This window comes from Equus caballus, chromosome 8 (assembly GCF_041296265.1).
Source record: "Equus caballus isolate H_3958 breed thoroughbred chromosome 8, TB-T2T, whole genome shotgun sequence".
In the NCBI taxonomy this organism is placed as follows: domain Eukaryota; kingdom Metazoa; phylum Chordata; class Mammalia; order Perissodactyla; family Equidae; genus Equus; species Equus caballus.
The window spans coordinates 22,793,192-22,808,106 of NC_091691.1; the positions used below are offsets into that span (position 1 = coordinate 22,793,192).

Below are 14,915 nucleotides of genomic sequence, written 5' to 3' on the forward strand. Positions count from 1 at the left end.
GTGGTTTCATTCGATTTTCCCAGGAGCACTCCAGCCCTGGGTCTTCAGGTTGAGGCCCATCATGGCTGCCCCTCTGCTTGCTGGGGAGGGCCCCGTGGAGCAGGAGGCCCCTTGCATTGGGAGCAAGTACGGGAACACCACCCCAGCAGGGCTCCTAACATTAGTCCTGATTCCCACAGCTTTTCCACACTACGGCCAGAGAAGGGGGCATGGGCTGCCCAGCCCGACACTGAGAACTGTCTGGCTGCACGCCCAGCTGTGCAAGCAGTGCGTGATAGGTAGCGGAGAGACAGAAGAAAAGACCCAGAGACGGCGTACGAGACATATAGGTTTATTGGGATTTACTTACAGGGAGTGTCCAGCGGCAGCCAGCTGGACGGAACTGCGCACCACTACCGCGGGCAGGGAGGGGGCTGCTTACACAGGCTGGGGACACACAAAGGCCACGTGCTTGCCAAGAGGGGCCATCCCTGGTCCGGCCAGCATTCCCAGGAACAGTAGCTCATGTGGAGGGGCTGTGTTCCCCTTCGTGATGTTCTTAGAGTGAGATAAGGTAAGATCTGGGCTGGCCAGACCTGGATTGTTACAAATCCCAGTAGCTGGCTATCCTGACTGGAAGGGGGCCAGAAGGACACATGGCGGTTACAGGGCACAGAGACCAGTGCTGGGCAAGCGTGACCCTACAACACCGAAGACCAGCTTTCCGGCTTCAGTACTGAAACCCACTCAGCTCTCAGCTAAGCCCCCTCCTCTTTGCCTGAAACAGTAAACTCAAGGCTTCTTATAGAAATGTCTCCTGTGGGGACCCAAAAAGGTTGAGTTCACAATGACTGTTCCAGGATGCAGCTGCCAGGCAGGGTGCAAGAATCACACATACCATATAGGCCTTTCAAAGAGCATCATCTAAGGTTCTGGGTGTGGCCAGTCTGGGAGGGACATTCTGGCTCCTGCAGTCCTGCCGGTCTAAATGCGATGCTTCAACTCCATCTTGGCCACTGCAGCCCGGTGCACCTCATCAGGGCCGTCGGCAAAGCGCAGCGCTCGGGCCCAGGCGAAGAACTGAGCCAGCGGGTGGTCGCTGCTCAGCCCTGCTGCTCCAAAGGCCTGGCAGGTAGGGGTGGGAGGGGAGGAAGCTCAGGGTGAGCCCTCGTCCCCGAGGACCCCAGGAACAAGTGCCTGCTCATAATGGCTCAGAACAGCTCAGAAGAGCTATCTTCTTGGGGATGGCCCCTGACACCTGTGTGATAAGAATGTTCTGGAAGACTTCAAGGGGGGCCACACTTGCCATCCTGTGGACACCAGACTCCCTAAGTCCAGTCTGTAGGTAACTTCTGCCACTGGGAGAGCTCTCTGTTGAGGCCAGCTATTAAGACTAAGAAGGCGGCAAGCCTGCACGGTTAGCAGTCTGGGCTCTGGGTAATGAGGACCCAGGTTCCCATAAACCCGAGATCAGCTGCTTGCAAGCTGAGTGACCTTGGAAAAGCCACTTCATTTTTGTCTCTGTTTCCTCATATTCAAAATGGGGGCAGGAATGGGTCCCCCTCGTAGAGTTGTTCTGGGGAGGACGAGGAAAATCACACGCCCCATGAGTGTGCGACACGGGGCGGCTGTCAGACGTTACAGGAGGTTGGGGGCTGAATGCGAGGGAGTTCTGCATCTGTTGTACGTGGTTCAAACTAACCGGCAGTTCCAGTGCTCACCTGGATAGCGCGATCAATCACTCGGGAGGCCATGGATGGGGCCACCATTTTAATCATGGCAATATCTAAAGCTGCGGCCTGCGAAGAGGAGAGGGAGAGGTGGTTAGAAAGGCAGGCCGGAGGGCAGAACACTTGCAAGAACGATGAGTTCTACGGGGAGGAGTAGAAACGGTGGCTCAGAACAGAGACCTGAGGTCCTGCTGGAGCACACGCTCCACGAGGCAGCCCGCTGCACGGCACTTCCCCAGCATCTGCGGGGACAGAGGGAGCAGTGGTGGTGACCGCGAGGGTGACTCAGGATGCGGTGACTAGTGAGCAAGTGCCTGGTCAAGGACAGATGTGGGAACGCCAAAGTCTTCCCAGATGATGGGGAGCATCTGGCACACACAGAAGGCGGAGGGGAGGGGCTCGTGCTTCAATCCAGGTCACAGCCAGCTCCGTCTCCAACCCGACAGTGGACCAAGGCCAGCCAGGACTCCGGGGAATGGAGGAGCGAGAAGGGACCCTGGGTTGTGGCCCTGGAGCAAGGCCCCAGAGAGGCTCCACCATCTCTGGCCCTTGAGCGCCAAGCAACCGGGACTCTCAGCCTGGGTCAGTTGCCTTGCTTACTCTCAGTTTGCCTGGCACCTGCACCAACAGGGCCTGGAAGTCGAGGCTGGGGTGCAGCTGAGGCCAGGGGGCCATGTGGCTCCTGCCCCACTATCTTGGACCCGGAAGTTCACCAGGTCAGTAAAACAGAAAGTTCAGTCCTCTTCTGTTGTACCTTTTCCAGTTTTGAAAAGCTGCCCAAATAGTCCCAAGTAGAGTTGAAGCAAAGTTCCTAATGTCTCCACGGTTTGCCGAATGGGGAAGGAGGAGTCAGTGTCGATGGATTCCCTCACGACCTCAGGACGTCGCACCTGTGAGGCCCCTCGGCCTCCTACCTTATTTCCTGCCACGTCCATGAGGTGGGCAGCTTTCAGCACCAGCAGCCGGGCCTGCTCGATCTCCACGCGCGACTGGGCGATGTCAGCCAGGAGCGTGCCCTGCTCCACCAGGGGTTTCCCAAAGGCCACACGGGACTTCACCTGTGGACACAGGAGACCCGGCGAGAGGCGTGGGGCTGGGTGCCCTGCAGAGGAGGGGGCTGGACGCACATGGAGTGGGCAGGAGAGGAAAGGGAGCAGAAGCAGGAGTGTGCAGCTCATCTGCTGCTTTGCCAGCTCTCTAGCCACAGGCAATTTCCAGGGAGAAGATCCAGACACAGACAACATTCCTGTGCACTGCGGGGCTCGTCCACGTGGTGGCTGCACAAACTACCTCCAGGACTCCCTTTACCCCAGGGATTCAGCCCGCTGTGGGCAGACCTGGTCTGCGGGCAGGGTAGCCCAGCATCTGGCCAAGGCTACTGTGGGAGTTAGGGAGTGACTGCGGGCGCCTCACGGGCGGGGGCGGGCGCCCTCTGCTGACCATGGCCGGGCTTTACGCCCCAGGATGCCCTCGGGAGCAAAGTCCAGGTGCCAGAGCCCCCTTGTGGACGACTGTTACCAACGGCCATTCTAGACTCTGGATGCCACAAGCAATCAGAAAAGGTTATAAGAGATCCTTTTTTTTCCCTTGTTTTTTTTTAACTGAAAACAATTATTATACAAATAATATATCTCATGGCAGGAAAAAGTATACATTTTCCCACAAAAATAGAAAAAATACAAACACTTGGTATCTCATCTGGTCACTTACAGTTAATATTTGGTGGGAATCCTTCTAGACTCCTTGTATGCAAATACATACGTAAGCGTTTTTACAAAAATGGAGTCATACTCTATATATTGCTTGGTAGCCTGCTTTTTTTCATTTAAGAGTATACAGTGGACATCCTCCCTCTATGCTAAGAAATAGATTTCTACAGCATCATTTTGGAATTTCACCACGTGCCCGTACCAGAGTCTACCTGACCAGGCTCCAGTTGTCAGCCTTATCTGTTGTTCCCAACATTTTGCCACAACAATAAGTCTGTGGTGAAGCTCCTAGTTTCAAATCACAAAGACCCCTATTAAGGCCCTTATGACCAAGTCCTATGAGGGAAACTGCCATGTCAGTGCTATGCCCCTTCTGGAGACTTCTGACACGTCTGGTCACAGCTCTGCAGCAAGGCTGGTCTGAGTTTCAATGCAGGATGGGGCTGAAGTACCACACCTGAGCCCTTAGAGAGGAGCATTTTATTTTTTTAAAAAAAAGAACTGGTCAGTCTCAACTTAAAAGGTTGTAAATCACAGATGGTTTGCTCCGTGCTGCAAACACATTGGCCTGACTCTGTTCTTTGATAGTTTCTTCTGAGACATTTGTTTGGTCTCAAGGGTTTGCTTCCTCTTTATGAAATCGATACCACTGATTTGAATTACTGTTTCCAGCAATAGCTCTCTTTTGCATGGGCTGCCAACCATTGAGAGGGTCACAGTAGACTCAAGTTTTCGGGACATGCTGGGGGAGGAGGGTGGCACAGGTTTAGATGCTGGGACCCCAGAGACATAAGCCACCAGCACAGGTGCTCCCTGGTATCTGATTTTTAAAGGTGAGTGAGTAGCAGGAACAGCCCTCAGCAGCCCATGACCTTTTGAACCTTGGAACCTTGCCCTCTGCTGCCGCAGAGCCGGGCCTTTTCCTTCTGGTCACCTCAACAGAGTGAGGTCCATTCTGTTCTGAATTTCAAACTTCAGCAAAGTAGCAGATGCAAAGCGAAGACAGGGCCACAGCTTCTTGGCAAGAACATCACCTTGCTTCACCTAAGCTGGCTCTCAGAAAACAGTTAGGATTTGAGGTCTGATAGCGAAACAGACAGCTGGTTCCGGGTCAGATCGGGTGCTGGGGGAAGCACTCACGCGGGCCTTCATGAGCGCCAGGGCCCTCTCCGAGTACCCAATCAGCCGCATGCAGTGATGGATCCTGCCGGGACCCAGTCTGCCCTGGGCAATCTCAAAGCCTCGGCCCGGGCCCAGGATCATGTTCTCCTTGGGCACGTGCACCTGTTCGAACAGCACTTCGCCATGGCCACCTGAAAGACCCGAATGGTTTCCCCTGAGCGATCTGCCTAGCCGTTTTCCTTGGATGTGTGTATCCCCTGCCTCAGTTCAGGTCATCCACTGGCAATATTCCTGCTCTTTAGTAACCTTCTAACTGGGACGTGGTTGAAGGGGGCAGGGGCAGGAGGAGGCTGTTAAAGATGGAAAAGACAATGATTTACACTGTCACACAAATGGTTGGCCATTCCTTTTATAAAACACAATGACTCCACCTTAGGCTGACACTCCCTAGTGGTATGTGACTCTAAAAATGTAGTGATCCCATGGGAACACTGAAAGTAAAAACTGAACATCGTTAGCAGAGAGGCCTTGTGAGGGGACCTCCAGGTCTGGAGGTCAGCTGTCCACTGGCATCTAGGAGAGGTCTGCACTGCACTTCCTGCCTCTCTCCTCTGTGGCCTCTTTCTCTCAGATTCCTGCTGATCTTCTAAATGTAAAGGAGGAAAAAAAAGTATAAATGCCTGTCTGGAATTTGCCTACATGGTTGATATTCACATATGGAAATCAAATGCAGCAGCATGTGGCCCTCCAAATGTCACATACCCTTAGAGGTGCTGTGTCCTGAGCTACAGCAAGGGCTGCCCAAAGCCATGTCCCCAGGCCCAGCCCCACACGTGAAGGTGAGCTGCTCCCAGGGGACTAACCTGGCGCATCGTCCAGCCCATACACCGTCAGAGGCCGGAGGATTTTTATCCCTGGGGTATCCATGGGAACCAAAAGCACTGACTGCTGCTGGTGGCGTGGGGCATGCGGGTCTGTTTTTCCCATAAACACACAGAGTTGGCAGCGAGGATCCAGGATGCCTGCCAGGAAAGGAGAGAGACAGACCCCCATCATCTGACGCCAGGGCCATCAGATCTCTTTACAGACGCAGTCCTGGCCCAGGAAAGCTGAAGCCAGAAAGCAGACAGAGCTCTTTAAGACTTCCCTTATTCAGCTAAGTACGTGCAGGTTCTTGACCAGAAATAAGATGTTGATTTTCATCCCAGTGAGGAATAAATCCAACACCATAAGAGCAATTTTTTAAAAAAGCACCATGTACAGTTGAAAACATAATTTAAAGACAAGAAGCTGAAAACTGCTACTTTTTCACTGGCAGCCTGTTCTGCTTTGTTCCTGCAGGTGGTGTAAACATAATGGCTTTGGGCACAGGCTTCAGAATCAGGCAAATCCTGAACTCGGGATCCCCTACTTGCTAGCAGGGGCTAGTACCTTCAGCAAGAGATTCAAGTCACTTCTCTGTTCTCGTGTCCTCCTCTGTAAACTGGGGATAATAATGTGTACCTCCAGGGGAGGTGTGGGGACTCGGTGAGGTCCACACAGCGCTTATGGAGGGCTCTACAGTGTTAATGTGTTAATGGCGGGATCAGCACTAGCTCTTCTGCTGTGGCACACCCAGTCTAGCCACTGAGGAAGTGACCTTCTGCCTTTCCAAAGGGAGACACTTAAGCAGAACGAAGAGAGTGGGGAGCTAATGAGAGATTCCTAGAGTCTGTCACATGTATGGTCATCCAGCAACCCACGTAGAACCTCTGGGTCTCCTAGGGTTGCTGCCTCTGCTGGGAGCACAGAGACAGAATCTCCTTTGCGTCAGCCGGGGAAACTGACCCAACCATTGTTTCCCAGACAACAGCAGGGCAGAGAGACAGGCTTATCAAAACAGACCTGCTGAAGTGTAACTGAATTTCAGGCCAAATACCTGAGATCCACCACTTGTGACCATTTATGACATAGAAGCCTTCCTCCTCTCTGATGGAAGACTCGATGTTGGTGGCATCCGACGAGGCAACCTGAGTGAGAGAGTACATTCTGCTTAGAGCTGGCAAGGGTCCACGTTTGCTATGTGGCAGAGCCCAGATGAGGTCTGGGAAGGTCTGGCCTGATAAAGAAGAGGCCCTGTGGGTGGAGCCTCAGGCCAGGTACCTGGGGCTCAGTCATGGCAAAGCAGGAGCGGGCCTTTCCCTCCAGCAGCGGAATCAGCCAGCGGGCCTTCTGCTCCTCAGTGCCGTAGCGCACCAGAAGCTCCATGTTCCCTGTGTCTGGAGCAGAACAGTTAAATATCTGAAAAGGAGAAAAGGAAGAACCCTGAGTTCCATGTCCATATTAAAACTTCAAATACCTCCGAAGTGATGGACCAGGGCTCCTCCCAAGTCACAGACCCTTTGACACCATCATGAAAGTTCTTCCTCTTCCCAGAGAAATGCACAGACCCGCGACATTTTGGATATAGTAGCTCAGAGCACCTAAACCCCAGCCATGGACCTCTGTGGTTCAGACAAAGGAGACTGGAGATAGTGGGTGGGAGACTCAGGGAAGCCAGCCAGGGTCGTGCCTCACACGGCTCCCATCTTCCCCAGAAGACTCCCATTCTGAGCTGCTTTCTTGCTCTGGCTCCAGACTCATGCCTGTAGCTGTCCTCTCTCATTAGAAGAAGTTTAAGTTTGTATCAGTGCTCCTGAATCCCGTGCAAGCTAGAGGGAACCCTATCAGTGTAGGAGGGTGACTGTTCTTTTTTTTTTCTTTTGGAGGAAGATCAGCCCTGAGCTAACATCCGTGCCCATCTTCCTCTACTTTCTATGTGGGACGCCTACCACAGCATGGCTTGGCAAGCGGTGCCATGTCCGCACCCTGGATCCAAACCAGCGAACCCCGGACTACCGAAGTGGAATGTGCACACTTTACCGCTGTGCCACCGGGCCAGCCCCAAGAGGGTGACTGTTCTTAGGGAAGACTAGGATAGTCTCGCATGCTGAGGAAGACTCTAGAGAAGGTACCTCAGGGGCATACAGAGACATGCCCATGAGCTCACACAGATGGGCGTACTCGACGTTGGTCAGTCCTGCTCCATATTTTTTCTCAGGGTCAGTCTCCAAGGGTAGGAAAAGATTCCAAAGTCCTTCGGTCTTGGCTTTCTCCTGTCATGGGAAAACAGATCAGGGAAGCATAGTAGATGATTTAATTTTATTTTGGCCTGTGGAAAATAATGAAAGGGATTGGAGGGAAGAAGGTAGACAGCCAAAAATGAAGCGTGTGCCAAAAATAATGAGTCTCCACCGTCAGGCTGGATATAAAACCTGCAGATCTGTGAGTGGGATAAACACGAGTTGGCCCAGGGATGGCGAAGTCCTAGCAGTGACAGCAGCAATCAGTTCGCTCCCCGTCTTCATGGCCCAGACACCCCCACATAGCCCACGTTCCATCACCGTTAGCATTACTATTGTTATCATGACAAGTCTTCCGAGAACATGAGCCGTGAACACAGGAGACTGAAGGATCCTTTAGTACGCCTGATGGGAACCGGGCCCAGGACATCTGGCTGCAGCCTCTGCTGCTTTGATATGGTGCAAAAGCAGATACCCTGAGCCAGCTTCCTTTATGAGCCACAGCTTTGTTCCTGGCACAAGTGACCCTGGGTTCCTGAACGCAGCTCCTGGCCACATAACTAGGAAGTCAGGCCTGGGGGTCAGGAGCTCAGGCCTTCAGACAGACTGCCTGGTTCAGACCCAGCCCTTCCACACCTGGCGGGGAGACTGGTCAAGATACTGGATCTCCACGTCTCAGTCTCCTTATCTGTGAATGGGATGTGACCACCCGCTCCATCAGGACTACTGAGCTGCAGCAAGAGAAATGGACTGTGGCTTAAGTAAAGGAAACAAGGCAGTGAAAGTACAGGAGCTCAGATTAGAGAACGAAGCTCAGAACGGGACAGGAACCCGGCCAGCCTGGAGGATCGCGAGAGGAAAGGACACTCAGCGGTCCTGCTGGGGTCCCCCGGCTGTGGAATGGGTGAGTGCCAACTGTTTTCTGTCTTGAAAACACTGCTCACTCTTACAATTCCAGAAAGGGACAGTCGGGCTGGCCTAGCTTGGCTCACATGCCCACTTCTTAGCCAGGGAGGGCTGGGCTGGCACCTTCACTGATAGTTCTGCCATGCGGTATCCAAAGTGGGGGAGGGATGCCCCCAAATGAAATTGGGGTGCTGCTACCATGAGAAAGGGGAAGGGACACTAGGCAGCCCAAACCCAACCAATGTCCACAACACCCACCTCACTGCGCTGTTGTGAAAATTAAATAACACATAGAATATAAAGTGCCTGACATAGAAGCTGGTGGGCTGCACTCAATATTAGTGATTACGGATGTAATCATCATTACTTCTTCTGACTGGGAGGGTACCAGCTGGCCTGATGTTTGTGTTTGTGTTAAGCTAATTAGCTCAGAGTACAGTGACCAAGGAGAAGGGTGGATTAACTGGAACCAATAAAGTAGGATGGGAAGGGAGGAGTGGAAGCAAGGGAGTTCTGAGAAGAGGCAGCATAAGGAAATGAATAAAATCATCCTGAGGGATGGGGGGAAAACCCCACAGAATTTGAGCCTAGAAGATTGGGATTTGAATCCAGGTGCTATTATTTCTAGCTGTGTCCCTGGACAAATCTGTTTGCTTCCCTTTACAGCAACGTTAATAATGCTTACCTCACAGGATTTGTGAAATGCAGTGTAAATGGTCAAATACTTCTCTCTTTTTTTTTGGTGAGGAAGATTGGCCCTGAGCCAAAATCTGTTGCCAATCATCCTCTTTTTGCTTGAGGAAGCTTGTCCCTGAGCTAAACCTGTGCCCATCTTCCCCTATTTTGCATGTGGGATGCCGCCACAGCGTGGCTGACAAGCAGTACTAGGTCCGTGCCTGGGATCTAAACCTGCAAACCCCAGGCTGCCAAAGTGGAGCAAAGAAACCCAACCACTTTGCGACTGGGCCAGCCCCTTCTTCTCATTTATGGTAGTAATGACACTTTGGATTAAAAGCCATGAACTACAATTTTACCACTCTACTCCAAATCTTAGTTATCATTATGATTCTCATTCAGGTATAACTAGAAGTAGAATGTTCTCTCATCTAGGTTTTTTCTAGGCATTCATTTTAGAGTCTGGTGGCATTTGCTGCACAAGCGTTTGCTTTTCCAATGCTTCTGTGCCCTCAACGGGCTTATATCAGATGGGCGAGGATTAAGCATGCTGGCCAGCCGGTGGGGGAAAGGGCATTTCAAATGTAAACGATAGGAGCATAGATTGGTAAACACCTTTTTTTTGAGGAAGATTGGCCCTGAGCTGACATCTGTGCCCATCTTCCTCTACTTTATATACGGGACACCTGGCTTGACAAGTGGTGCGTAGGTCTGCGCCCAGGATCCGAACTGGTGAACCCCGGGCCACCGAAGAACATACAAACTTAACTGCTGTGCCACCAGGCCGGCCCCACTGGTAAGCACCTTTTTTGACGAAAACTTGGCAATATTTATTAAAACTCTAAATCCTCTCATTCTTGGACCAGTATTTTAAAAGAATTTCTCCTGTAGAAACAGTAAATGTACCCAGAAGTATGTAACAGCATTCGATGCACCTTGCTTGCACAGGATCCAAACCCTCTTCTTATTCTGGGGGACTCTGTCACTGTATAAATTTGTGGGGTCAAGGCCAAGTCTCCCACTGCAGACAGTGAAGGACAGAGACACCCTCCTTCTCTCTGCTTCCCGGCGATGAAGCTGTGGGCATGGGACCTACATCCGGCTAGCGGAAAAGTCCCACCACAAACTCCGCGTCCTAAGGAAGCATCCAGGAGAGGCCTCCCAGCCAGCTGCTCTTGGAACAGCCTTGGCCACGCTGCCTGGGGCCTGCCTTTCCTCGCCTTCTACTGTCTTCTAAAGCTGGGTCTTCCGCCTCCCTGTCCTTGGTAGCAGCTACACAACGTCCTTTGCTGCGTAAGTGACCCAGAGTGACCTAGACTGCCGACTGAGACACCCATAGCGTCCCTCAGCCAAAGGACAGACAAATTACAGTGCACCCACAAGGCAGAGCCCCTCAGAGATCGATCTCCAGGCATTGACCTGGGAAGGTGATGTATCATTAAATAAGCAAGCAGGAGATGCGAATCTACAGAACGGGTGCATGACAACATAGGAACGATAACAAGATATGTCAGCATGTAACAGGGGAAAGGAGCTGGGGGCCCCATTCCCCAAACTGTTGACAGTGCTCACGTCAGAGGGCGGAGAATTTGAGAGAACTCTTTCTTTCCATGTCATGAACTCTTTCTATTCTCGTCATGTTTGAGCTTTGGTTATTTTGCAATAAGTTTTGTAACTAGAAAAAAGGTTTGTATCTAGTTATCTTATCTGTAACTAGATAAGATTTTTTTTTAAAAAGCAGACGATGGTTGCATCATAGGCAAAATATGTGCTAATCCTGACAAAGAATAGCAGGTTTTTCCGTTATCAGCTAAAGTGGTGTCACCACGTGTCACCAGCATAAACACAGTTTACAGTTGATTTGACCTTTTAGTTTTGATGTTGTGGATTCTTTGAACAGCAACTTTTTTATTTTTTGCTGAGGAGGATTTCTCCCTGAGCTAACACCCATGCCAATCTTCCTCTATTAGTATGTGGGCCAGCACAGCATGGCTGCTAACAGGGTGGTGTAGGTCTGTGCACGGGAACTGAACCTGGGTCACCAAAGCAGAGGGCACTGAACTTAACCACTAGGCCACTGGAGCTGGCCCTAAAGAGCAACTTTATTAATTGATGTATGTTATATCATGCTGTTTCAAATTTATATAGTTAAAATACACATAAAATAAGGCCACCTGCCCTGGGGTTATAAACCACAGACAGCATTCCTCTGCTGGGCTGAGCTCTCTGGCCCCTCTGGCCGTGACACAGTCACACAGAAAGAGCAAGGAAGCGAACACTGCATCATCTAGAGCTGGCTCTTTCTGACGAGGATGGAAAGCAAAGACAATTCAACTCAGCTCTCCTGTCTCTTCACTGCCTGGCGAGGGAGCAGATGTGTCCGGTGGACGAGCTGAGGTTCTGCCATGTTAACAAGGTCCTGCCAACTCTCAACAGGATGCCTTACCTTGAGCTCTTCGACCAGCGGGGAAGGGGTCCATCTCTCTGATGAGGCCTGGTGACTCCGCAGCTCTGGCTCAGCAGGGTACACGTGTCGCTCCATAAATTGCTTCAGCCGCTGATACAGCTCCCTGACGGGTGGGCAGAGGCCCTCTGGAGAGATAACCAGAGCTCCCTTTGAGGCACGAGCTGGGGAAGCTTCTGGAATCGACACGTAACTCCTGGTGCCTGGGGTGTGCAGCCGGGACTGTGGACCAGCCCACGTGTGGTAGGACCTCATTAACGGTTTTGTGGCTGGCATGTCTTTGAAAAGTCGGAACCCTTCTTTGACTGCAAAATCCCATGCCAGGTTAGACGTAAATTCAGTCAGCTTCCCACTTTGCTCTGCGGTTGCTGAGCTTGCTTGGCCTAAGCAGAAGCAAAGACAGACAGTGATTGCTCCCAACCGACCCTTAACCACACTAACACGTGATAACATCACTGTATCAGCAGCTACCAGCATTTGCTGAGCCCCTGCCATATACCAGACACGGTGCTCAGTGCTGTACATGTATTACTATAGCCCGTTGAGCTCCTAAAGCAATACGGCCGTTTTAATCCCCACCTTACAGACAGGATCTGGGTCTTAGAGGGCCCAAGCTCACACGAGTGGGCTGGGAGCCAGAAGTCAAACTCAGTTGGCTTGCTCCCTGCTCTTTACCTCTTCTTTTCCTAAATAACCTAAATTAAATGAGGAACACCCTCAATCACTTCTGCTGTCACCGGCGGTCTGTAGGAAGCCCTGCAGTATCCTGGACGGCCCCTGCTATGAAACTGACAGGAACAGTCACAGGTGACGGGATTAATGGCTAGTTTCTGGACACCATTTTGTCTAGATTGACACCATTACCAGCATCACAGGGCTCACTCTAGTCACACCCACACTGTTTTTTCTTATTTTAATACACACATAAAGACTTTTTAAAAAAGGGATTAAAAAATGTCTTTAATTAAGGTATAGTGTACATACACTCTCTTTATAAAGCGTACAATTCTGTGAGTTTAGTCAGCTAACCACCACGGCCATCAAGATACAGAATATTCCCATAGCCCCAAATTTCCATGGTGTCCTTTGTGCCCAACCCTTTCCCCCAGCCCCTGGCCACACTGACCTCTATTCCTACACTTTGTCTCTCTGGAAGGTCACATAAACACATACGTCATAGGGTCCAGGGTCTTTTCAGTGTGCGTACCGCACCTGAGAGCCATCCACGGTGTTGTGTGTATACTGTCTCCTTATAGTGGGCTTTTTTACTGCTGGCTCTCTGGGATTATTTTTAGCATTTCCATGTTCTAAAAAGACTTTTCCTCACTCTCTTTGTATCAATAAATTGATCTTTGCAGAGGCCGATTTTTGTTCTGGCTCCTGCCATGGTCTGGTGGTAGTTCTCAAAAGAGCCATTTTCATGCAGCTTTGGTGTTAAAGATATTACCCTATTCCTGACAAATTAAGAACCAAATCTGTTTGCTACATAGCAGAGAACGCAGACCAGTGGACCTCAACAAGTCTTCACTCAACACCTTCTGGGTGCTGGGTATGGACCCAGGCCCTGGGGCGGTCAGTCAGGAATGAGGCAGCCCCCTTCCCTGAGCCACAGATGCACAGTGAGGGCCAAGGGGCACAAGTGCCAGTTCGAATCCTGGGCATGGACATGGCACTGCTCATCAGGCCATGCTGAGGCGGCATCCCACATGCCACAACTAGAACAACCCACAACTAAAAAAAATATGCAACTATATACTGGGGGGATTTGGGGAGAAAAAGCAGAAAAAAAAACAGAGTATCAAGAGTTTTCTTAATTTTCATCTCCTTAATTGGATCTTGCTCTCAGGGTGCTGCTTTCTTTGTCTCTTGGAAAGTCACTTGTATGAGCGTGGGTTGATTTAAAGCTATCACTTTCAGTATATTTTCCCAAATGTAGTCCCAGCAGAAGAGACCACATCACTGGCGTCCTGCTAAGTTGCAGTCACAAGCGCTTTTTCCTTTCTAGAATTTCACAGCCATCTTTAAGATATCTAGACTTCGGCATCCACTTATTAACGAATGATACTTGGGGTGGGCTGGTACAGACTGTGACTCGGTCCCCAGGCCTCTGGTCACTGTTCTCCCTGTCCCAGTCTGCGAGTGACACCAGAGCAAGGATGCCTTTGAAACTAATGCTCCTTCTCTAAACCCCACCTCCCAGGGCAATACCAAATATCTCAACTGTTCAAATAGAAAAGTGACTTTAACAGCTAATTGGAGAAGACAAATGTACAGAAATAATATTTGTGTTCATATAGTTGGGTTTTTATTTCCCCTCATTGAATGTTTTTATACTATTCTTTCAAAAAGTGGATTTTGCTGTTTTTATGTGAGAAAACTAAGCCACTTCCCAATATGTCTGGCTGGCTTCCCAGGTGGGAGGGAGGGAGGGAGCACACAACCAGGATGGGAGGGGCAGAGCCTCAGAGGCCAGCACAGCTGCTCTCTGTGTGCTGGCAAACACGGGGGCTTTACCTCCAAGCCAAGAGAAGCACGAAGCTAAGGCAGGGGCTCACGGGACCTTAGGGACTGTCAAAGGGCTTCCTGATAGGCAAATGAGGACAATCCAGTGGGTCTTACGGGTGTTGAGATTCCTGAATGGATCGTTCAAAATCGACTCAGCTATCCCCAGGCACTGGAGCAGAACTAGAAAATCTGCACAGGCAATCAGGCCTGTTCCTCATCCGCTGGACCTAGCAGCCATTCTGCTTAATTAAAGGTTTCTGGTTAGCTTCCATTGCAAAGCCGTAACAAAAATTCAGAAATAGTGACTCAGAGCTGATGCTCTAAGAAGGGAAAATATCGTCTCCAAGAACTGCTTATCAAGACCCCTATCTCAACTCAGGGAGGGTCAAACTAGAAATACTCTGCATTGACTTTTCTCTGGACACTGTTCTACTCTGTACCACCAGTACCACCTGGCACAGTCCCCGGCTTAGGAGAGGCTCAGACATGGAGACTGAATGATCTACTCCCTACTGCACGGCCTTTCTCGGAACATGGCAACCTGCCTGAGGGCAATAGGCTGCCAGCAAGCTCAGGGTGTGGAGGACTGCGAAGCTAAGATGTCCCCATGGTACCAGCAAATCCACTGCTGGGGTTCTTTCTACTTGCCTTTCGTTTGAATTTTTCATTTTGGAAAACTTCAAAGCTAGACAATAGTAGAAAGAAGAGGAGAATGAGCCTGCAG

General features: G+C 50.7%; 1 protein-coding gene across 3 annotated transcripts in view; it reads right to left on the reverse strand.

The window, feature by feature from the left end:
- Nucleotides 1–315: 315 nt before the first annotated feature.
- The window catches only part of ACAD10 (acyl-CoA dehydrogenase family member 10), a 50,499-nt gene continuing 35,899 nt past the window's right edge, over nt 316–14,915 (reverse strand). For 2 of the 3 annotated variants that reach the window (XM_014742196.3, XM_023648137.2), the window contains 9 exons: nt 11,669–12,069; nt 7,534–7,674; nt 6,683–6,820; nt 6,459–6,549; nt 5,404–5,562; nt 4,559–4,731; nt 2,624–2,767; nt 1,701–1,778; nt 316–1,104 (listed from right to left, as the gene is read on the reverse strand). In XM_014742196.3, the coding sequence (XP_014597682.1) occupies nt 964–1,104; nt 1,701–1,778; nt 2,624–2,767; nt 4,559–4,731; nt 5,404–5,562; nt 6,459–6,549; nt 6,683–6,820; nt 7,534–7,674; nt 11,669–12,069 (1,466 nt within the window). In that variant the 3' untranslated portion in view covers nt 316–963. The remainder of the gene's footprint in view (nt 1,105–1,700; nt 1,779–2,623; nt 2,768–4,558; nt 4,732–5,403; nt 5,563–6,458; nt 6,550–6,682; nt 6,821–7,533; nt 7,675–11,668; nt 12,070–14,915) is intronic. The other variant, XR_011420808.1, reaches the window with a different exon arrangement.